Raw genomic sequence first — 24,245 nt, forward strand, 5'->3', positions numbered from 1 at the left:
GAGTAAATAATATACAGAGTAAACAGAAGAATGCAAATAATAAGTATCAGAGCAGAAATCAATGAAATGGAAAACAGAAAACAATTTTTTAAAAATCAGTGAAACAAAATACTGGTTCTCAGAGAATACTAAAAAGAAAAAGAAATGATAAACCTTTTATGAGACTGACAAAGAAAAAAAAAGGAAGAAAGAAAAGTACATTGCCAATATCAGGAATGAGAAAGGAGCCATCATCACAGACTCTGCAGATATTGTGAACAATTTTAAGTCAATAAATCCAACTTAGATGAAATGAATAAACTCCTTTAAAAGAAAACAAACAAACAAACCAAAGGTCACCTGAGAAGAAATAACCTTAACAGGCTTGTATCTATTAAACAAATTGAGAAATTTTAGTTAAAAATCTTACTACAAAGAAAATAACAGAGCCAGATGGCACCTCTGGTGAATTCAACTCAATAATTAAGTAAGAAATAACACCAATTCTATCAAAATTCTTTTAAAAAATTGAAGAAATTTTTCATTATGAGGCCAACGTCATTCTAACACCTAAATCAGATGAAGACATTACAAGAAAACTACAAACCAATGTTTCTTGTGAAAAAACATTCAAAAATTATTACCACACCTTTAGCAAACTGAGTACAATATATAATATTAATATAAAAAGGCTAATACATCATGATTAAGCAGTATTAATCCCAGGAATGCAAGGTTGGCTTAACATTTGAAAACATGTAATTCACCATTTTAACAAACAATAGTAAGCAGTCTCTAAAATGGCTTGACAGTAACCTGATGAGAGCCCTGAACCAGAGGCTCCCAGATAAGAAGTACTCGGATTTGAGAACCACAGAAATTGTGTGATAAAAAGCATTTGTTGTTTTAAAATGCTAAGTTTGAGTTCCAACTCTTACTCTCTAGTTCATTGGACTTATCCAAGTTATCTAACAGGGAGGTGAAGATGATCAACCACTACACCATGGAATCAAGAGTGCTACAACTGCAAAACAGAGGAATTGCATCCATCATCCATGTGGAATCTAAGACCCCTCTTGATCTAGAGGTGGAGAGAACATCACCATCCCAGGGTCCACAGAATGGAGGAATATGGATTAGAGTGAGTTTACTAATATTCTACTATAAAACTACTGTGACTAGTAATAGAAAAAATTGTAGCATTGAGGTGGAGAAAGTGGCTACGGTGTTGCTGAGGGCAGGGAGAGGGACAAAGAGATGTGATGTGGGGGCATTTTTAGGACTTTGGGTTGTCCTGAGTGACATTGCAGGGTCAGATGCTGGGCTTTGTATATCCTGCTGTAACCCACTGAATGTACTGTGGGAGAGTGTGAACTCCAGGGTAAACTATTATCCATGTGGTGCAGCAGTGCTCCAAAATGTGTTCACTGAGTGCGATGAGTGTGCCACAATGATGGGAGAGGTTGTTGGTGTGGAAGGAGCGGGGTGGGGGAGTGGGGGGTATACAGGAACCTCTTATGTTTTTTAATGTAACATTTTTTTGGTGATGTATGTATCTTTAAAAAAATACAATCTACAAAAATGATGGGGTGGGGAGTAGAGAGTGGGTTATATGGGAACCTCTTACGTTTTTTATGTTTTTTAATGTAGCCTTCTTTGTGATCTATTAACTGTAATAAAAAATAAGATGCTAAGTTTGGAACCATATGTCACCTAGCAATAAATAACTAATGCACAGATTTATTTAAAAATCATATAATCATTTCAATAGGTTCAGGAAACGAATTTGGCATAATCCAGCACGTATTGGGAAACGGACTTGTCCCAGTGGTTAGGGCATCCGTCTACCACATGGGAGGTCCGCGGTTCAAACCCCGGGCCTCCCTGACCCGTGTGGAGCTGGCCCATGTGCAGTGCTGATGTGCGCAAGGAGTGCCCTGCCATGCAGGGGTGTCCCCCGCATAGGGGAGCCCCATGCGCAAGGAGTGCACCCGTGAGGAGAGCCGCCCAGCGCGAAGGAGAGTGCAGACTGCCCAGGAATGGCGCCACCCACACTTCCCGTGCCACTGACAACAACAGAAGTGGAGAAAAGAAACAAGACACAGCAAACAGACACAGAGAACAGACAACCAGGGGAGGGCGGGAAATAAATAAATAAATAAATCTTAAAAAAAAAAAAAATCCAGCACCTATTATGATAAAAACTCACAACAAACTAAGAATAGAAGGGAACTTCCTCAACCTAATAAAGGGCATCTGGTAGAAGAACGAATTAGACATTGCATTCTTACAAATCAAGGAAGCACAAAATTAATTAATCAATTATAGTATGTTTTACTTCCTAAACATTTTTAAAAGAATGTATAACTAACAAGCTAATATGGAGAAGAGAAATGGAGTTACAAAATATATCAGTAATCAAAAGAAGGGTAGGAAAGGAGGAAAATAGAACAAAAAAGAGGTGGACAAATAAAAAATAATATGTTAAGTACAAACCCAAATATATCAGTAATTTCATTAAATATAAATGATCAAAATACTCTAATTAATGACAATTACCAGAACAGATTTTTTTCAAATAAAATAAAGTTCAACTATATGCTGCTTTATGGAGACACAAAGATAAGGAGACACAGAGGCTGAAAGGAAAAGGTGCAAAAAGAAAACAAGGGCACAATGAGAGCTTATCTAAGCCAGAATCAAGACAGATACATTTCAGTCTCCTACACTCAGGTCCAGGCCACACCATTCTTAAAAAAAGAGGAACTACAATTAATAATAAAACCATACAGTGAGTTAAGACAACGTTTATTGTAAGGGTTTTTTCAGGAGAATAGTGGGGCTTAAATTAGGCATTTGGCAAATTGACTATATTTATTTTTGTGTATTAATTCAGAAACTAAAGTAATATTTATTTGCCTATATAGCCCAGATTTAAAGAAATGATTGAAGTATTATCAAAGGCAGACGGAAGCACTGAATGGAACCAACTGAGGTTTACAATTGCTCTTCTCACGTCCAACATTCTGCAGAATGGCCAAACCACAAATCTTATCCCTGTCTAGGTAAACTCACTGTTACAGATGGCATCAAGTATATGTCTTGGTTTTCATGTTTTAGAATGATACAAGAATCACCTTTCCTAGCTGACACATCTAACTCTTTTTCATCCACATAACATTCATGAAAAATTTTCACTATAATCCTGAAATCTGGTTTTAAAAAGGCCAAGTACCTTAATCCAATAAAAGGAAATACAAAGATTACAATAAATATTTGATGTACTTATTGATCTTTCAGAATTTTTAAAGATAATATATATTGCCAGCTTTTAAAATAATAGCTGGTAAGGTAAAACAATTTCAATCAAATATCTTGTGAGTGGGTACTAAAGAGAGTAACATTTACCAAATATCAAAACCTTAAGTAATTCGTTATACTAATTACCATGTAGCAGTAAGAAGTTCTAAATGCTAGTCTATTTCTATAATTTAAAAATATTACATATTAAATATGTCAGTGTTAGGAGATGTTTTTTAGATATTAAGAGTGGAAATATGGGAAACGGACTTTGGCCCAGTGGTTAGGGCGTCCGTCTACCATATGGGAGGTCCCCGGTTCAAACCCCGGGCCTCCTTGACCCGTGTGGAGCTGGCCATGCGCAGTGCTGATGCGCGCAAGGAGTGTCCTGCCACGCAAGGGTGTCCCCCGCGTGGGGGAGCCCCCACGCGCAAGGAGTGCGCCCGTGAGGAAAGCCGCCCAGCGTGAAAAGAAAGAGCAGCCTGCCCAGGAATGGCGCTGCCCACACTTCCCGTGCAGCGGACGACAACAGAAGCGGACAAAGAAACAAAAGCAGACAGACAAGACGCAACAAATAGACACCAAGAACAGACAACCAGGGGAGGGGGGAAATTAAATAAATAAATAAATCTTTAAAAAAAAAAAAAAAAAAAGAGTGGAAATATAATTCACTTTCAAAGGATCATTGCAAAAATTCAAATAAATAAAAATACCCGTAAAATCAAAGCTTCTGGGAGAAAGGGCTGATAGTATTTATTGCTCTTCTCATTTAAGAGCTCAGACAAGTAATATCAATTAATCCAGGACTATAAACTTGTGATGCTATAATACATGGAACGGCAGGTGGCCTCTAGGGGCTGAACATAATAGCAGGAAAACAGGGACTTGAGTCCTACCACAAGGAAATGAGTCTACCAACAACTATTAAACTTGTAAGAGGACACTTAACCCAAGATGAGAACCACAACCTTGGCCAACACCTTGATAGCCCAGTGAGACCTAAGCAGAGAATCCAGGCACAGCATGCCCAGGCTTCTGACCTACAAAAACTGAGATAATACACAAATAAGTTTGTGATAATTTACATAGTAATAGAAAGCCAATGCACTCATTTAACTGAAATTGCATGAAGCACTTTGATACTTGAGCAGAATGCTCTTGGGAACACTGCTGCTGATGCTACTTTCCAAACTTGATACACTACTTCTTTCAAATCCAAGAGAAAATAAGTGTTGACCATCATAACTACTATCCACTGACTAGTACTATAACCAAATATTGAGAGTTTCCTGCACAATGTAACTCCACCAGTATTATACAGCACAATAGTATAAAGTCCACTGTCTTCCATGCAATTAAAATTTATACACAATTTGTGCTGATCTCCATTTCACCTAGATTTGTGTGAATAATACCAGTATCAGCATCTATTTTGTGCATGTTTCTTCATCCAGGAAAGTAATCTATACTTGAATTTTCCACATAGGGCCAAGTGTCTGTTCTAGGAAAGTTTCAATTTACCAATATTTGGGACAAATTACTTAAATGTGATCTGGCTGACTCTGCTAACCATGAGCACAACAGAAAGCTGAATCCAGGTCCCACATAAAGATGGTGGGTTGGGGAGGGAGATCATCTGGTAGACCTCCCAAGCTTCTCAGGAAGCTCACTCTAAGAACCCTGAATAGAAGAGGGAAGGGTTAGCTCTCGAGAAGGACCCTGACAAGCATAAGTAAGAATCAAGTCCATTGCTTCAATTTCTTGCTGCTCTTAGAATAAAATTATTGAGGTACCCAGGCTACCTGAAGAGAGAAATAAGCAGATGAATCCTAGTAATGCAGTGGGGTTCCAGAGGGCAGATTATATGCTGGTGTTGCTTCCCAGTGTTCAAGTCTTTACTTGAACCCTCCCATCAACCTCTTGGTAAATAAACCTTTCCCCTCTCCAAATTGAATTTGTCTTTCTCTCCCTTCAAAATGCTTATGGTCAAGTACAGTAGAAGGTCTTAGTCAAAGATATACTCCCATACCATAAGAAAACTACAGGATAGAGCATAATATGCCAAAATGGGGGTACAGTGGGGGAATCTAATGGAACCCATAATCTGATTTAAGCCATTTGATCTACTAACTTTCATGTGCATGCTTAGTGTTCAGATATTGTCTATATTTACAATTCTCCATTAAAATGAACAGGAATCCTTGGAAAGTAGCTGATTCCACTACATAAGGTAGGAAACACAAAAAAGCTATGGAACATCCAGCTGTTATGAGAAAACTAAAATCCATTCAAAAATGTCAAAAATAGGGAAGTGGACATGTCTCAAGTGATAGGCCCTCTGCTTACGAAATGGGAGGACTCGGGTTCAATCCCTGAGGCTTCCTGGTTAAAAAAAAGAAAAGAAAGCGTGCCTGCATAGTGAGCCAGTGCCTGCGTGGTGAGCCAAGTGCCCACGCAAATGCCCGCGTGGCAAGTCACTGCCTGTGTGGTGAGCCAAGTGCCCATGCAGCAAGCCAAGTGCCCATGCAGTGAGCTACTACCCACACAAGTGAGTCATATGGCAAGATGATGATGCAACAAAAGAGAGACAAAGGGAAGAGTCAAAGTGAAGTGCAGCAGAGACCAGGAACTGAGGTGACACTTTGACAGGGAATCTCTCTCCACATCAGAGGTCCCCAGGATAGAATTCCTCTGAATCCTAGAGGAGAAAGAAGAGAAGACAAAAAGAGAAAAAGATACAGATATCACACAGCGAATGGATACAACAGCAAAAATAGCAGGGCAGAGGAGGGGAGGGGAAAAATGTCAGAAATCATGCAGGAATGACAAAAGAATCTGCCCAAAAGGGCTCCCACTGGTCAACTATAACTGAACATCAAAAGGAGAAAAAAATTTATGGTTAAATGGAACAAGTTATTGAAAAACCATGAGTTCATTGTTATTCTCAAAATTTAATATAAAGGGTATGTGGTAGACATAAAAGAAGGGTGAATGTAACAGGATACATTTGGATTTAAGAAAGGGAACTGTGAAGTAAACCAAGTAACTGTGGAAAAAGTGACAACTGTATCAATAATAGAAAGAACTGATCAGATCCTGTAAAAAGCAGATCTAAGCTGCATATATATAGAGAGAAGAGCAATACAACAGGTCCCAATCATAACAAACCAGGTCAATATAATACAGTAACAGGATAAACAGTATGTAGCATTGTCTGAGTAATGTTTTACAAAGTATACATATGGCAGAGAGAAACCAGGTTGCAAAAGTTCATGTGAAATCATTGTGAAAGATATTTTCTGGAAATAAGTTAATTTTTTTTAACAAATCAAGTTTATTGATACATACTAATAAAGCATACAATTCATCCAAAGTGTACAATCAATGGTATTTGGTATAATCACAGAGTTCTGCATTCATCACTTCAATAATTATTAGAGCCTTTTCATTATTTCAATAATAATAATAAACAAAAAAAAAGATAAACAGAAAAACAAAGAAGAAAATTCTTCACCTTTCAATCTCTCTCTGATTCCCCTAGCATAAATAGCTGCTATTTCTGGCTACTTTTACATATTTATTTATTTTTAAGCAGTTTTATTGAGATATATTCACATACCACATGATCTATCCAAATTGTATAATCGACAGCTTTAAATATAATCACAATGTTGTGCATTCATCAGGAAATAAGTTAAATTTTAGTAATGTAAGTGAAATTTAACCCTTGAAAACTCAGCGTGCCTGCTAACCAGTGATTCAGACCTGAATAACTTTAGGAAAAGCAACCAAGATCACAATAGTCAACAACTCAGATCCTAAACCCCTGGCTGGTCCAGAAGGCACTGTTTGACTTGGGCTTTATCACAACCCTGGAAGATACAAAACAACACTACACTGAAGCCCCTGGAAGGTATCTAGATATGTAGATCTATAACCTTAGGAAGGCATAAAAAGGATTACTGACATAATAATAAAATTAATTAAATCTGGTATTAGGTATTCTTTAATAAGCACAGTAATATAACTTGCAACTGTTATGCATATTTTCTTTGTTGTTTAAGGTGTCTGAAATACGTTAAAATAATCAGTCACACTAAATAAGTATTTGAAATTAAGAGAATCTAATTGTCTGTAATCAATACTTAAATAGACTGAGGCAAATTGGCTTTCAAAACTACATTAGCCATATATATATGTTTAAGGATGTGGGCCCTTAGCCAAGAACAAAGGCCAGTAGCTACAGATGTTCCAGGCACAGAAAACTCTTGGGCATTCCAGCGCCATCAGCTCTCACTGCCCCTTACATGTACTTGTTTAGTGCTTTCAGCCTGAAAAACCTTTCTGCCACATCAAGCCATAGTGGCACTACATTGTTCAAGACTCACCTCAAAAATTACCTTGCCCAAACCAGACACAAAAAGACAAATACTACACAATTATGCTAATAGGAACTAAATACATTGTGTAAACTCAAGGAGTTAATAAACAGAATACAGGTCACCAAGAAATAGAATGAGGGTAGAGAATAGAAAGCTGAGGGTTAATCTGTGCAGAATTGGTCAAAAAAAAAAAAGACTGTTAATCTTTGGAAATGACTAGAAAAGGTGAAAGCACATCATAGTGTTTCTAACTATCAGTGCTATTATATGGGTATGACTGGTTGAAAGGGAAAGTCTAAGGTCATGTATACTACTAGAAGGAAAGCAAAAAAGAGTAACATGGGAGGTATAGCATAGTGAAACCTCATGAAATATGACTGTGGGTAATATTGCATATGTAAGACTTTTTCTTTGAAACTGAACAAATGTATGTTGATGTTACATAATGTTAATATCCGGCAAAAATATAACCGAAGCAAATGATGGAAAGTATAGAGTAATGTATCAACAAAATTCCAGTAATGGTTTAAAAAAAATACACTAAGAGAAAGAAACTAGACACATGGTACTACATATTGCTTGACTCCATCTAAAGAAAATACAAATACAAATCAACTAGAGAGATGGCAACAAAATAGCTATGTCAGGCAGGGGAAGCACAGAGAGATTGAGAGGTCATGAGTTTTGTTTGTTTTTTGCTTTTATTATTATCACTGAATAATGAAAATGCTCTAATAATGACTGAATTGATGAATGCATGACTATGTGATATACCAAATACCACCAACTATACACTTTGGATAAACTGAATGCTTTATTAAAATGTATCAATAAAATAATTTTTTAAAAAATTACCTTGCCCAGAAACCCACCTCATTCACAACACTCCTTTACTGGGAGTTCATTTCAGTGACTGCGCATTTAGTCCTCTCCAATAATTTGTTATACTTTGGATTATATTTATTCCTGTTTTGTGAAAACTTGATTGTATCCTCCACAGGGCAAAGACTGTGCCTTCTATTCATTTTAATAGCCTCCAAAAGTGTCTTGCTCTTCAAAACTCTGTTTGAAGGGTCTAGTACATTTGTGTTAACTAACTCATGGAGAGTAAGGGACTTCCACAGGTTAAATGTGGTTTTCTCAAAACATAGGGGTTAAATGTGGTTTTCTCAAAACATAGGGCCAGAGGAAACCACCTTTGGTACATCTGGCCAAGACAAGTCACAGGAAATGTGCAGGCTGTTTACACTGCTTAAAAACAACAGAAAAATAATAATAGGAATTAAGAATGTGTTTTCTCCATGACTGCATTTTTTCACACTTCCTTGTTCCATTTAGAAACTGAAGTGACAAAAATCACATGAGCAGGATGTCTCATGGTGCTCAAAAACAGACAAAATGAAGAAACATCACAAATGCCAAAATAAACTCTTTTTTTATTTTTTTCCAATAAATTCAATAAAACCTAGAAGTTCAAACAAGTTTAAAAATGCAACAGACATTTGGGTGCTCATCTAAATCTATTATTTTGGTTCACTCATTCTGAACAGGGATCTGTTCATTTGCTGGCAGATTCGAATCTTGGTAAAAATTGTTAGAAATTCAAACAGTGTTAGAGGCTCCAAAAGTCACAGTTTGACCTACGATTTTAGCTTAGAGCATTGTAAAATCCAGACAACTGTCTACTGAACGCACAGCAGTGGATTTGAAAGAGCACAACTTAATTCAGTTACGGTTGGCATTCATTGAAAGTGAATTCATTCGCGCTGAAAATTTTCCCATTGAATCATTCTCTGGTGATGGGCATTTTACAGGGTCCTGAATGTGATCTCTATTTCTTCATTCCACACTCTTAGTGAAGGCAAAGATTGGGAAACCACAGAAAATATGTATCATGCATCAGACAGTAGCTAAGTCATGATCTTTTCACATTCACGAATAGAATATCCAGCACAAGTCCAATGCAAAACTGTGAAATAAGCACAAGTTTTGAAAACTTCTTGAATTTGTTTTTTCCCTTGTTCATTACCCACTGTGAGGGTCTGATGGCTTTCTCCTGTTCAAAATCTTCTCTCAAAATCTGCTCCCAATAAAGAACTCTCATCAGTCATTTACAACTTTTTGAGCACGCACATCACAGTATTACTTCTCCCAGAATTATATACACTCTAAGCACTAGGGAACAAATGTCTTATCGCTTGGTCAAAGAATTTCCGCTATCAGCATATTGATGGGAAAGGTTTAGGGGAGGGGGTTCGTAGTAGGAATTTCTTATGCATATGGGCCACAACTGGAATCCCAACCTGTGACAGCTGCCTTCATCTTTACCCAAAGCTACCATATCTAAAAGTATCCTATGCTCTCTTTGGTTGTAGCCTTCTCTTCCCAATAGTATGTATTTGTATAGAGATGGCAGTGTAAACGACAGTGCAGGGTGAAAGCATGGATGTGGGGATAGATGTATGAATGTGTTTTAGTTACAGCTGTGTCTGCCTAAAATCCCCTTCAGAACATTAGTTAATGCAAATGCAAGCTTGCTACCCATAAAAGGCAGGAGTGAGTGACTTTGAACAAGCAGCTAAAACTCTCTGAGTCTCAGTCTTCTCTGGGTCTCAGTCTTCTCACCCATGAAATGAAACAGTTGGAGTAAACAGCTCCTAAGGTCTTTTACAGCTCTAAGATTCTATTATGAAATCCAGGCAGCAGTTTACAGCTGGTAAATGATTTTGAATAGATCAGCCAGATGCAAAACCAGACACACAAATTCGCTTCTTAGTGCTTCCTTTAGGTTCTGCTTTCCCTTATGATTTTCTAGTTTAGAAAGGAGGCTGCCAGGAACACACCATGACAATTCTCCTGATGAACACAGACTTGGCAGATCTTCTTTAACTCTGAAATCCTGGCACTGTTTCCCAGGGATGGTGCCTGGGCTTTTTTGGCTAGGCAATTATTTGTGTGCAGCACTGCCCTCCACCCTGCAGGACATCTGGCAACCCTGGGCCTATCTACTAGATGCTGTTCATGCGGCCCCTAAGTCACTATAGCAGCCAAAATGCCCCCATTAAGACCTACAGCATTTTAGATTGGACCTCCTAATTTTTCACTAAATATGTGTTGCTTTTCTATTCCAGCCACTGTGGAATTTGTTTTCACATGTCTGGTTTCGTTTGGTTTGTGTGGATAAAAGGTCCTTCTTTGCCCTTGTTCTGTTACTCATGTGCTTATGCTTCCATAACCAGACTGAAAGACCTTGAGCACAGAAGCCATCTTCTACTGCTTCAGTGGCCCTGAAGCACATGAATCAGGTGTTCTGTTAATATTTCCTCAATGGCTACTTGTTTTCCTCAATATAAGTCTTCCTCTTTACCTAAAAATAGAGCATGAAAAAATTAGTCCTAAGAAACTATGTAACAATGAAGCACCTCCTAACTGGAGATCTTTCTCAGTCAATGAAAAGGCCTCATCAAGCTATTTCCACTCGCCAGAACTCTAATATTTTGATTCAGTTGAAACGTTCTGATTTTCCCTGACTGGTCTGACCTAATTTCACGTAAATCCTGAATCTATCAGCTAACGAACATAGTTGAATGGAGAACCTGGAGATCCCTGAGGACTTGACATTCTTTTATGATGCATCCGTGATTCGACTTTCCTTACAACCCTTACCAGGAGTCAATGATTACCACCAACAGGCTTGATAACTATTTTGTTAGTCCTATTATGAAATATTTAGGTGGTCTTCTCAGTAGCCTGAGCTTCAATATATGTTGTTAAAATAATTTTAAGTTGCTTTCCCTTCTATTATGATTACAAGCTTGAGTTCATATAGGTAGGAAATACAATTCTGCTTACAGACTCCTGTAGTTAGAGGCTTTTATAGATAGGCTCATATAGACAGGTGCATATAGTCACTGACCTCTATGTTCTTGATTTTGTCCAAACATAATGATAAATTTAACATAAGGATTACTGGGCACTTACCGTAAGGGTAGAAGTACCACCTGTATTAAGGTTGTGGTCTATATAGGTTTTCTGAATGTTGCCTTTGGGGGCCAGGGTCTCATCTTGGATGTTCTGCAAATCTTGCTGTTCACGGGCCAGCAGCAGGGGCACCAACAGGGATCTCAAGCCTACCGCAATCCTTCTGAGTCAGACTCTGCATTTTAACAAGATCCCCAGGTGATCTGCTCGCACTGTTCTAAACTACATGATGACAGATTCTACTCTTATGATCAAATAAGAGATTGAGATTGTGAGAGAGGTCAAGTCTTTTAGAGGAGAAATTTGTTTCAGTCTCTAAATTTAATATGAGTGGTAATCATTTTCATATTCCTCAGATATGACATTTTTTCTTCAAACTTCCTGCAAAAGATCGTGGTAATTTCAGATAACTCTAGCATAATTTTGAGCTCTGAAATGAAATTTTCCAATAATTTCACCCCATATATTTATAAATTTAAAAAGTGGGATTTGAGGCATGTGTAGAGAAAGAAGAATATACATGGGTTATAATATCACATGCAACATTCCTTCCTGCATAGAACAGTATGGATTTACTTGTTTCTAAAACAGTAGCATTGTATTGCCATTGTCACAATGTCTATAAAAAAGTACTACAAAATTACTTTAAAGAGAACCAACCCTGAGCCTTGCTTTGCTCTTTATTTGCCAGAGTTTATTTGATAACTCTGAAAAAAAATAATTAGAAGGAAGTCACTTCAGAATCCAGAACAGAAATTTTAAAAGGAATTTGCATTTGCAAAGAGTACCACAATTCCTAAAACAGGTCTTTTCTTGAGGAAAAGAAGCCAACTGCCCCTGTAATGGGTTGAACTGTAGCCCCAAAAAAGACATGTTCAAGGCCTAACAGCCAGTCCTGTGTATGTCACCTTATCTGGAAATAGGGCCCTTGAAAATGTCACTGATTAAAATGAGGCCAAAATGGATCAGAGTGGGCCCTGGTCCACATGGCTGGCATAAGGGACGACGTGGACACAGACAGAGAGGCAGATAACACAAGACGACTGATGCAGAGTGGGCACTAATTGCCAGCCACTGTTCAGAGGCCAGGAGAGAAACATAAAACAGATTCTCCCCTGTGACTTCAGAGAAAGCATGGTCCTGTTGGCACCTTGGTTTCAGACTTCTAGCCTCCAGAACTGAAAAGCAATAAATTTCTGTAGTTTTGAGCCATCCAGTTTGTGGTACTTTTTTTATGGCACCCTAGGAAACTAAGACAGCTTCTATGGCATGATTGAACATTTTCCATTCCCAGATTGGAAAAAGGATATGAAAGCCTACTCCATTCAGAAGAATATGGTGGAGATAAAACCAAAAAGACTCACACCATGCTGTGTTAAAATCAAAGTACTGAATGCCAACAATAGAGAATTCTGAAACCCACAGAAGAGAAGCCACATGTCACATATAAGGGAACCTCAATAAGATTAAGTGCCAATTTCTCTTCAGAAACCCTAGAAGCAACAAGGCAGTTGCCAAAAGCAAAAAAAAAAACAAAAAAACTATCATCCAAGAATTCTACATTTGGTAAAAATGACTTTCAAAAATGAGGAAGGGGAGGCAGACTTGGCCCAGTGGTTAGGGCATCCGTCTACCACATGGGAGGTCCGCAGTTCAAGCCCTGGGCCTCCTTGACCCGTGTGGAGCTGGTCCATGTGCAGTGCTGATGCGCACAAGGAGTGCCGTGCCACACAGGGGTGTCCCCATGTAGAGTTGCCCCACGTGCAAGGAGTGCGCCCCGTAAGGAGAGCTGCCCAGCATGAAAGAAAGTGCAGCCTGCCCAGGAATGGTGCCGCACAATGCCACTGACAACAACAGAAGTGGACAAAGAACACACAGCAAATAGACACAGAGAACAGACAACTGGGGCAGGGGGTGGGGGGCAAGGGGAGAGAAATAAATAAATCTTTTTTAAAAAAAAGGAAGAAAATCATAACATTTAAAAAAAAAAATGAGGAAGGGATTAAGACATTCCCAGATAAACAAACACTGAGGGAACTCATCACCACTAGATCAGCCTTATAAGAAAAGATAAAGGGAGTTCTGCAGGTTGAAAGGAAGGGACACTAGACAATTGATTGAAGCCACATGAAAAATAACATCTCTAGTAAAGACAATGGCATGGGCAAGTATAAATACTAGTACTATTGAGCATTTTATTTGTAACTCACTATTTACTACTTACAGGATCTAAATAGTAAATACATAATATGTAATGATAAAAATCCATATTTTTGGACTTATTGTATATAAATATGTAACTTTTGACAAAAACTACATAAAGGTAGGGGGATGGAGGGATATAAGAACATAATTAATACATGGTATTAAGGTTGTTAAGTTGGTATCAAAGCAAACAAGATTATTATAGACTTATGGTATTAAATGTAAACCCTATGGTAACCATAAAGAAAATACCACAGAATATGCAAACTCCTAGAGACAGAAAGGAAAGCCCAGATTACAGGGAACAGTGGTAGGGGGCGGGGGTGGGGGTGGGGGGAGAAGCAATGGGGAGTTAATGCAAAATAAGCACAGGACTTCTGCTTGATTTGAAGAGAAAGTTCAAGTAATAGATGGTGGTGAGGGTACTGCAGTACTGCCACATTGTGAATATGACTGATTCCACTGAATAGTATGCTTGGGAGGGGTTGGGATGGGGAGGTTAATGCTGTATATATGTTTCCACAATCTAAAAAAAAGAAAGTAATTTGGACTAAGGAGATAATGACAATTAAATGCAATACATGATACAGGATGAGATCTAAGAATGAAGGAGAAAATTCTCAAAAGAACATTATTGGGACATAAGAAAAAATTAGAATATAGATATATAAGCTTTATATGAATGTTAAATTTCGTATCTCAATATCTGTGCTTAAAGTGATTACAGAAGTGAATATCCTTGTTTGTAGGAAATATGCATGGAAGTATTATGTGTTCAAGGATTATGATGTGCTCAACCTGCTCTCAAACTTACAGAAAATAGATTGAGAGATTGATGACAGGCAGAATAATGCAGCAAAAATGGCAAAATGTTAAAACTGGTGGATCTGAGTATCTGAGGAAAATTGGGGTGGGAGTATGTTAGAGTTCTCTGTATGGGATTTGTATTGTTTTTGCAACTGTCTTGTAAGTTTGAAATTATTTCAAAATATAAAGTTAAAAAAAAAAAAGACATGATGATTCTGTGAAAGTCGAGTGAGATCTCTTTCCACTAAAAACTTACTAAACATCCCAAAAAGGCCAAGGAGAAAAGGAAGAAGATATGTAAATTTTCCCACTTAATATCCACAATTATATGCTTGTTAAAATTCCATCATGGAAAAAAGACAGTCAGGGATATAGCATTTGTATCCTATGGCCAAATGAGTATAGTGTTAGGAGGTAAATATCAGAGTTGATGTTATTTTTTATTTTTTATTTTTTTTTCATTCATTTTTTTAAAATATTACATTAAAAAAATATGAGGTCCCCATTCACCCCCACCGCCCCCACCCCACCACTCCCCCCACAGCAACACTCTCCCCCATCATCATGACACATCCATTGCATTTGGTGAGTACATCTCTGGGCATCGCTGCACCTCATGGTCAATGGTCCACATCATAGCCCATACTCTCCCACGTTCCATCCAGTGGGCCATGGGAGGATCTACAATGGCCGAAAATTGTCCCTGCAGCACCACCCAGGACAACTCCAAGTCCCAAAAATGCCTCCACATCTCATCTCTTCCTCCCATTCCCCGCACCCAGCAGCCACCATGGCCACTTTTTCCACACCAATGCCACATTTTCTCATTTACTAACCACAATAGTTCATGAATAGAATTATCAGTAAGTCCACTCTAATCCTTACTGTATTCCTCCATCCTGTGGACCTTGGATTGGTTGTGTCCATTCCACATCTATGTCAAGAGGGGGCTTAGATCCACATGGATACTGGATGCAATCCTCCTACTTTCAGTTGTAGGCACTCTTGGCTACATGCAGAGTTGATATTATATTGTCCCCTCCCCCAATTTATAGGTCAAGGGCTCAGAAATGAGGCCCACGCACAGTAAGAGAATGCCCTGGCACTGAGATTCCTCAACGCGAAAAGCTTAGCCCAACCTACAAAATTCCCAAAACTCCAATGGAGAATTGGAAGACCCATTCTCGACAAAATAGAAAAATCGAGCTAAACAAAGTGGCTCACACTGCATGGCTAATTAGTTTCTTCATCAAGACACCATCCCCCTAAAGCTCTTATTCTAGAAAAGAAGTCTGTTCTTGCAAATAAGGACTTTTTTTCACCTCTCACAGTATAAACAGGTTTAAATATAGCTGTTAATATTCATTATGTTCTGTTTTGGGTCCTACCTGCGAAGAGGAAACCAGAGTGTATTTTCAAAGGACCTTACACCATGCAGGGCTGTGAAACGATGTGGCAAGGGGGGAATGACTAATATTAACAACAGCAATTATAAAACGTCTACCATGCAGGCAATAATAACTAATAAACACATCTGAACTCAGATTCATAGACTTCTGCAACCAATAGCCCAGTGTAGGATGTTTCTACCTGTACACGTAGGCTCAGTGTTTGAGGGTTTTTTTTTAGCATCCTAAGGATTGGAGAAGCTGTCCTTTGTCTCAAAGCTGTGCAAAGAACAGTCTCAGATGCCTTCTGAATTCTGTTTTGTTTCTCTTCTTAGTTTCACTGAACCATCCCTAGCTTCTTTGTAGTAAACCAGGCTCATTTCTTCCTTCATGCTTATACCTTTCAAATATCTGTAGCTCACTATTCTGTCCCTCATGTAAGATAAGGCATCCTGAAGGTACAATATCATTAAAAATGGAAACTGAAGACACTACTGGAGATACCGACTGACCCATTAGGATCTGAATTATTTTCCCTTGGTAACCATACTAACAGCATTTAAAAACAAAGATTATAAATATTTTTAAATCCCTTCCCTGAAGGAAAAATAAAATTGTGTACTATCTCTTCTTACTCTGAAACAGATGGTTATATAAATAAATACATCTTATATCTCCTCACCTACAAAAATCATCTTTTTAATAAAATCTAAATGTATTATTAATACTCGGATAACAATTTAGTGATTACTGTCATGAATGATGTTATAAAGTTTAAAATTTAATGTTTTTATTCTGATAAATAAAACTACATGCAACATCCCCCCCCCCAAAAGAATTTTAAAAATATAGGGCATTGCTCAATATAGGATTGACTTTTGAAGTCTTTAAAATTCTCAGAGAATCATATATGGGTCACTAACTACACAGAGCTTATGAAGAGAAGCTCAGGGAACAACGAATCTTTGGGGAGAAAAGAGAAGTGCCTTTCAATGCAGCTTTAACAATTGGTCCATCCACTGCAAAGAGCTAAAATTTCTGCAATAATGAATTTGACAGCTATCCATTAATAATAAAGTCCCAAACACGACAACTGGTTCTGTAATCCTTTACTAGGATGGAAAAAAGTCAATAGTGAATCCTAACTGAGATATTCAAGGTGAATAGAGCAGAGCAGTGAGATACATATATCCTGCTGCTTGCCTGCCACCTGAAAACAAACCCCTGTGCATCCAAAAGCATTTCACGGTCTTCTGTATTTTTAGCAAGAGATCTCATTTAGCAGAGGAATAAGCCACTGGTGCAAATGTGTAGCAATTGTGCAGCAGAATAAATCTATAGAATATAACATTTTTCCACTGCCTGCCAGATGATAAAGAGAACACTGGAGCATTCTATCACATACTCTTTTTATCCTTTGAAACCCAAAAACACAAAGAAAGTGTCTTATATGTTTAATAAATATGGAAACTACAGAAGAATGTAAATAAGATATAAAGCAAGTTGATAGAACAGAAATATGGCAATTAAGGATTTTTAGATCATGACGATGGTGTCTAACACTTACTGAGTTCTTATACAATAGTTACTATGAAAAATGCTTCAGAAATGTTTTCTCATTTAATCTGCATGACAAATGAGACAGGTACTATTATTTTTTATCTCCATTTCACAGATGATTAAATTGAGGCACACAAAATCTGTCCAAGTCCACACAGGGAATAAACTGAGAAGCTCTTGAACACCAAGTCATCTTTCTTACATAGTACTTATATCCTGGGAGAAATATGCAACAGGCAGAGCTGACCTATAATGCTTCTCTTCATTTTCTATTTTCTTTAAGCAAAAGAAAAACACTTTTAACGCTAAGTCAAATAATTGCTTTTGTAGTTTGTTTTCTGACTAATCCTCCTCTCCTCCTCCCCAAACACAAATTTAATATGCATTTGATTAATCTGATTCTGAATCGAATTCCTATCAAAAGCCAGGTCTGGGGCAGCAGATTTGGCCCAACGGATAGGGCGTCCGCCTACCACATGGGAGGTCCAAGGTTCAAACCCAGGGCCTCCTGGCCCATATGATGAGCTGGTTCACGCGCAGTGCTGATGCGCACAAGGAATTCCGTGCCATACAGCGGTGTCCCCCATGTAGGGGAGCCCCATGCACAAGGAGCGCGCCCCATAAGGAGAGCCGCCCAGCACGAAAAAAGTACAGCCTGCCTAGGAATGGCACCGCACACACACAGAGGTGATGCAGCAAGATGATGCAACAAAAAGAGACACAGATTCCGGGTGCACCTGACAAGAATACAAGTGGACACAGAAGAACACATAGCGAATGGACACAGAGAGCAGACAATGGGGGGGGGGCAGCGAGGAAGGGGAGATCAATAAAAAATAAATCTTAAAAAAAAAAAAGTTAGGTCTGGAGTTAAGTAGCTACTGGAGAAGAAAGCAATAAGACTCATTAAGGACCAGGATGACTGGGAAGATGGAATAACACAGATATCAGGTATTGCCATGTTGAATCTTCATCTTCTATATATGTTTGGGTCCCGTGGATAGTGTGTTGAAGGCATAGATATAAACTGTTGATCCATCCAGTCTAAGAATCATCATATCAGTCAATGGCAAAAAAATGGACAACTCTGGGGCCTTTAAACCTGGCTTTCTAAAAAGGATCCTCTGCCAGAAAAATTATCTGGATGTAAGAGAAGAAATATCACACAGAAATCTGAAAAAGAGAAAGCTATATGGATGAAGCCACAGGTTTTAACTTCCAGCTGCTAAAATAAATACCATAAAATGGGCTGGCTTAACAACAGGAATTTATTGGCTCCTGGTTTCAGAGGCTAGAAAAAAATTCTCTGCCCCCCAGGATCAGTTTCTTCTGGATGGGCTTTGGAATTCCTTGACTTTTCCATCACATGGCAATGCACATGGCAGCATCTTCTCCTTTCTCTTCCAGATTCCACTGACTTATAGCTTCTGGGGCACTCCTGGTGACTTTTCTCTCTGTCACCTTCTCTGCATAGCCTCTAGTAAGAGAATTAAGACCTATCCTGATTCAGGTGAACCACCTATAACTGAAGCAACCTCATCGAACGGTTTTATTTACAATGGGTTCACACCCACAAGAATGGACTAAGATGAAGAACATGTTTCTCTGGGGTACATAACTCCAAGCCACACTAGGCATACCCCACTCAATGGAAAACTGCTTAACAAGGCATCAAGCTTACTCCCTTTCTCCCGTTCCTCCCACATTCCAACTCAGAGGCTATCTGGGGTTTTCTGGTTCAGTGCCCACTGATAAGAGCAGCAGGAAGTGCAGGCTCCCATTGGCTAAATGTTAGGACAAAGAACAGTTCTAAGATCCTCTGATTCAGTAAGAGCACCTCGAAATGATCAGTCTTTGCTTATAAAGCAAGGAAGAGTGAGAAACTAGAAGCAGAGTGGGTGAAATTCAAAAGTTAATGATCAGATATTAGTTAATGGCCACAGTGCAAGTTCCTGTTGAGCATTTTGGCTGATGGTTGCCCTTTACCAACAAAGAATTTATATGTTTAACCTGTGAGAATCTTAGTAGCCCCAGTTACTATGCTCAGTAGCCAAGCTATATGAAGAATCAAAATATAATTGTATATCTTTCCTTCACTGCATGTTCTTATTCCTCGCCCTTCCCTACAGGCTTCTGTTTTTAATATCACCAGTTTTTCTTTTGTGATGTTCATAAAGGAACCTGCTTTAGTGACATCATATAATAAAAAAAAACTTGTTTTTTTTCCATATAAAAAGCAAAGCATATGGCATCTGTTTTGCAATTACCAAAAATGAAAAAAAAAATTTTTTTAATCCAAAAATATCTCCTTGGAGTATTTTTAAAAGAAATAAGTTGTAAGTTTCATGAGGACAGGCACCAGACCTATTCTACTTACCACTGGTACTTAGTAGACTCCCCATAAACATTCAATAAATTAAAAAATGCTTTAAAGAAAGTAGAGGAAAGGAGTCTCCTAAACAGGAAATACAATATTTTAAAAACATCAAACCTACTATCTATGATAAAGCATAATGGAGCACACCCCAGAATAAAACACCAAGTGTATAAAGGCACATCTCTATTTCAATCTGTTTTTCCATCACAGCATGTCTTACAATGTCTTACACATAGTAGGTAGTTAATAATTATTGGTAGAATGAAGGAAAAAACTGTTCAATTGTAAAATCAATGTCATATTACTGCTCTCCTATTCTCCTTTGCAAAAGTTTGCAAATACACAATTCTTTCTGTCATGGGACAAAGAAATAAACCTCACAGCTTTCACAAAGTGAAGGTGAAAATATAAATAGCTAGAAGACAACACGTTTTCAGGTGGGGGAAGCAAGCATGGGACACTTCATATTCAAAATAGAAAAAAGTTTTAAATCAAAGAACAACAAGTCTGGAAAAAATAGGCTATAGCCCATCTTTATTTTTTAGGAAATAATAAACGGTCAAAATAAAGAAAATTTGAGTTCTTTGAAAAAACAGCCAAATAGTCACTTCCAAAAATCAATGCCTAAAACTTAAAATAAATAGTTGAATGTATATAGTAGCACATTTAAGGCTGTCCCCCAAAATAATTTCACTTACAGTGAACCATAAATTAACACTATCAAAATTTTTCTCAGCCTATCACGTAATTAAGAGTTCGTTCTTCAATTTACTCATGTCACAAAATTATACAGAATAGGCTTATGTAGCTTATTTGTGACAGTAAATTGATGATTTTCTCAATTATTATTTACTATCTACAGTGCTATATTTTACATGAATCACTGAGTTAAAGTATAGAAAAGTAGAATATTTTTAAATCAAGAAAATCAAATGCTGATATCCTTAACATTCAGGATCAATAAGAGACAGACCTTATAAACTTACAAACTCACCAGGACCATGCATTAATCTCACTTTGAACAATATGAAAACATGTCCTTCAACTTCACACTCCACCAATACAGTATGCCAATTGACAAAGGAACTAGGAATTCAGCCTCTGTTAATGTCAAGGTTTACATTTCTATCTCTTGATTGGTGTCATTTTCTGGAGCAGGTAAGCATCATTTTGGAGCAGCCTGTCTGGGTCCTTCATGCATTCTCCATTAGCATCCAAAATGCTCACAGTCTACTACTAGAGCCACCACTGCAAGGAGAACCGCATGAAGGATTAACACTTCAGTACATGAAGGCATAACCAATACGGGGGTAATGATGCAAACTAGCAGCACGCGGACCTTTTCTAGGCAGCACACACTGAAAAGCAGGTGCATTTCTGTGCTCCAGAAGAGGAACGGGGTGGAATGAACAGGGAGGAACCCCCAGATCCCTAAAACACTAGAGATATTTATTCTACTCAGATCCAATCCAGCTAAATTCACAGACATCAGTTTCCCCAAATGAAAAAAAGTAGTCTCCTCCCGTCCTTCACTTGCTTGACTCAAAGGGCATTCAGCCAAGTGTAGCCAGGCAGAACAATCTATAAGATCTCTTTAAGCTATAATAAGACTACTTTCAGAAGAAATAAGGCTCAGCTAGGGCAAAGAAGCACAGTCGTTAAACCTTTTCCTCATCTTATCACTGCTACTGGTGTTTACAAACTATAAGCAATAACCTCTGGAAGCTGGAGAGACTCTCCCATGAGTAACCTCCTGTCAGATCCTTAATTTAAATACTCCCTTTACCAATCCGTGATGTTTTTGGCAGTTAGATGGAAGGGGGTGAGTAAAATGACATGCATAAAATGAATCCTTTTCAACTTGTAAATGAGTGAGTCAGGATTCAGACTTGCCGAGATGCTCCAAATTAAAACCCTTACTATAATTTTAAGCATGCTCCGTCTTACCGTTTTGCTGGTGTCTCTCCCAGGCTCGATTCACCTGGAACTCTTTAACATGTCTCTAGCAATGTGTTTGCACCAGGCCAGGCTCAAACAGCAACTGAATTCACATCTTTCTGCACTAGCAAGCTGAAATGGCACGGCCGTACTACAACCAAGGAAGGGGGAAGCATAAGCAAAAAAAAAAAAAAAACAAAAAAAACAGAAATCACCTAAGAGAAGCTAATCTCAGTGGGAAAAGACCAAAAACGGTTCAAAAGAATACAAAGCACATGCTAACACTTCTTGCTGCTAGCTTTAACAGTTCTATTTCTTTCCAAAAAAAAAATCCAATTTTTTCTCCAAACACGATGGACTTGCCTGTGGAGTTCCCAGGCAGGCAGAGTACCCGGGCTCTGCAGCAGCATTGCAGCCAAAGTAACCATGCATATGCTGTCCAGGCAATTCACCACACACTGTCTCTTCAAAAAAATATTGATTTGCAATGCAGGGCTGCTTCAAAAGAATACAGAAAGGAAGCCAAACAGCTAATGGTGATTGCATAAGAGGAAAAACATTTAATCAAGGGGAGGTATCTAATCATGTTCAATTCAATTTTTTAAAAGCACTGGAGGAAACCAGTAAGTGTCCTGAGTGACAACCCCATTAAATAACAATCTGAGATTCTATAGAAGGCCAAGTTTAAGGTACTATCATTCACACTGCAAAAAAAACCCACTAAAATGGATCAATGTCTACAGGCACATATTTATCATATGTAAATGGGGCATAATGACAAATCTAAAATAACTATGCATAAGTAAAAAAGTGCACAGGCACAGCATTCATGCAACCAGAGTGATAGATGCAGTTATGACCTTGCAGATTCTGTGATGGGCTTATTGTGCATATTACCCTCATAAATAAAATACCAACACAAACCAAGCACACGGTCTTTAGGCAAATTGTGCCAAGTCACACTACAGGGTGCTGGGTGGCAAAGGAAGGATGCCAAACTGCTACTCTCATAGCGACCCCTACAGGAGAGTGGCTGATCTACAATTCATAACAGATTTCCCAATCCTCAAAAGATGCAACCACGAAAGAGTATAAATTAGATTAAAAAACAAGGCTGCAACTAATAAATAATTAGGCAAGAAAGTAAAATGCAGCTGTTAAATCTGACCTTATATATATTCAATTTTTTTAAATTAAGGTACAAGAGGAGGTAACTAATATGTCAATGCTGAGTGGCCAAAATTCCCATGGCTCCTTAGATTGGGAGCACACCCATGATCAGAAAGCTCAGGGAAAAGTATTTTCTTTTCATATCATTTAAATGGATCATCTTCTGCACCCCACTCCCATTTGCAAACCACCTTCACCTTCATCATTCTGAATTACACTCTGAGATCAACATTTTTCATGAAAAAAACCTCATTCAAAACCTTATAGAAAGTTCTTCTTCAAACACAAATACTATGGACTTCCTTCTTTGCCAAAGCCCAGGGAGAAAGCTATCCCCTTAATATCTGAAAACTACTGAATTACATAAACATCATTTCTGCCGGACAAACTTCATTTCATCAAGTCTTTGAAGAACCTGAGGTTTTATTTGTGATTACTCATCTCTCCAGCCCACAAGACTCCCTTTTTCAGAAACAGCATTTATTATTTGAATCATTTAGAATTTAATCATATGCTGCCTCATAAAATGCTCTTGTTTTACTGACATGTTCATCATTTTAAGACCTGTGAGAAAGGGACCACATCAACTGCATCTTTTTCTTGGCATATGATACAACAGTAGGAATCTAGAAAATATTAAACATTTTAAAAAACTATGAATTTCCATAACTTCATATTTTAAGGCTAAAAGTTGCTCTTCAGCAAACTCCCCTATTCTATTTTCCAGTGTTCCTTGGGGGAAAAAAAATCCATGTTAGAAGTGTTATTTGAGTCACATCATCTAAAGTAGTTTCAATATCTGTTTTTCTATAGAATTGGCTGATAAGGGTATAGTGCTCATGTTCACTAAGATATCTTGTATAAAAACAAAAAAACCTTAGTACTCTAAATTTTCTCCTTTATTCTTTCATTTAGTAATTAAACAAACATGTACTGATATGAACATCCATGTTCTCTGCATACAAGGAATCCAATGCGTGGTTAGAAATAAAGTAAATGATTACAATACACTAAAGTAAGTGTTTTGAGAGCACTCAGGTAGGTATAAATAACTTTGCTTGGATCATTCAGAAAAGGCTTTAGCAAGGAGGGGGCGGGCATAAAGCTGAGGTTTCCAGGCACTGCCCAGGAGGATAAGGGCCTTTGAGGAAAAGCATG

General features: G+C 38.0%; 1 protein-coding gene across 6 annotated transcripts in view; it reads right to left on the bottom strand.

Moving 5' to 3' along the window:
- CDK14 (cyclin dependent kinase 14) overlaps positions 1-24,245 on the bottom strand; it is a 605,606-nt gene that overhangs the window by 457,964 nt on the left and 123,397 nt on the right. The window contains exon 3 of one of the 6 annotated variants that reach the window (XM_071215175.1): positions 21,927-22,068. The exons of 3 other annotated variants lie outside the window; for them this stretch is intronic. Coding sequence is in view for 1 of the 3 variants with exons in the window: in XM_058297009.1 (XP_058152992.1) it covers positions 20,974-20,982 (9 nt within the window). In the remaining 2 variants the exon portion in view is untranslated. Of the gene's footprint in view, positions 1-20,973; positions 21,277-21,926; positions 22,430-24,245 lie in introns of those variants that run through there. 2 more of the 6 variants (XM_071215176.1, XM_058297009.1) reach the window with 2 other exon arrangements.

Source organism: Dasypus novemcinctus, chromosome 5, assembly GCF_030445035.2.
Source record: "Dasypus novemcinctus isolate mDasNov1 chromosome 5, mDasNov1.1.hap2, whole genome shotgun sequence".
NCBI classification, from domain to species: domain Eukaryota; kingdom Metazoa; phylum Chordata; class Mammalia; order Cingulata; family Dasypodidae; genus Dasypus; species Dasypus novemcinctus.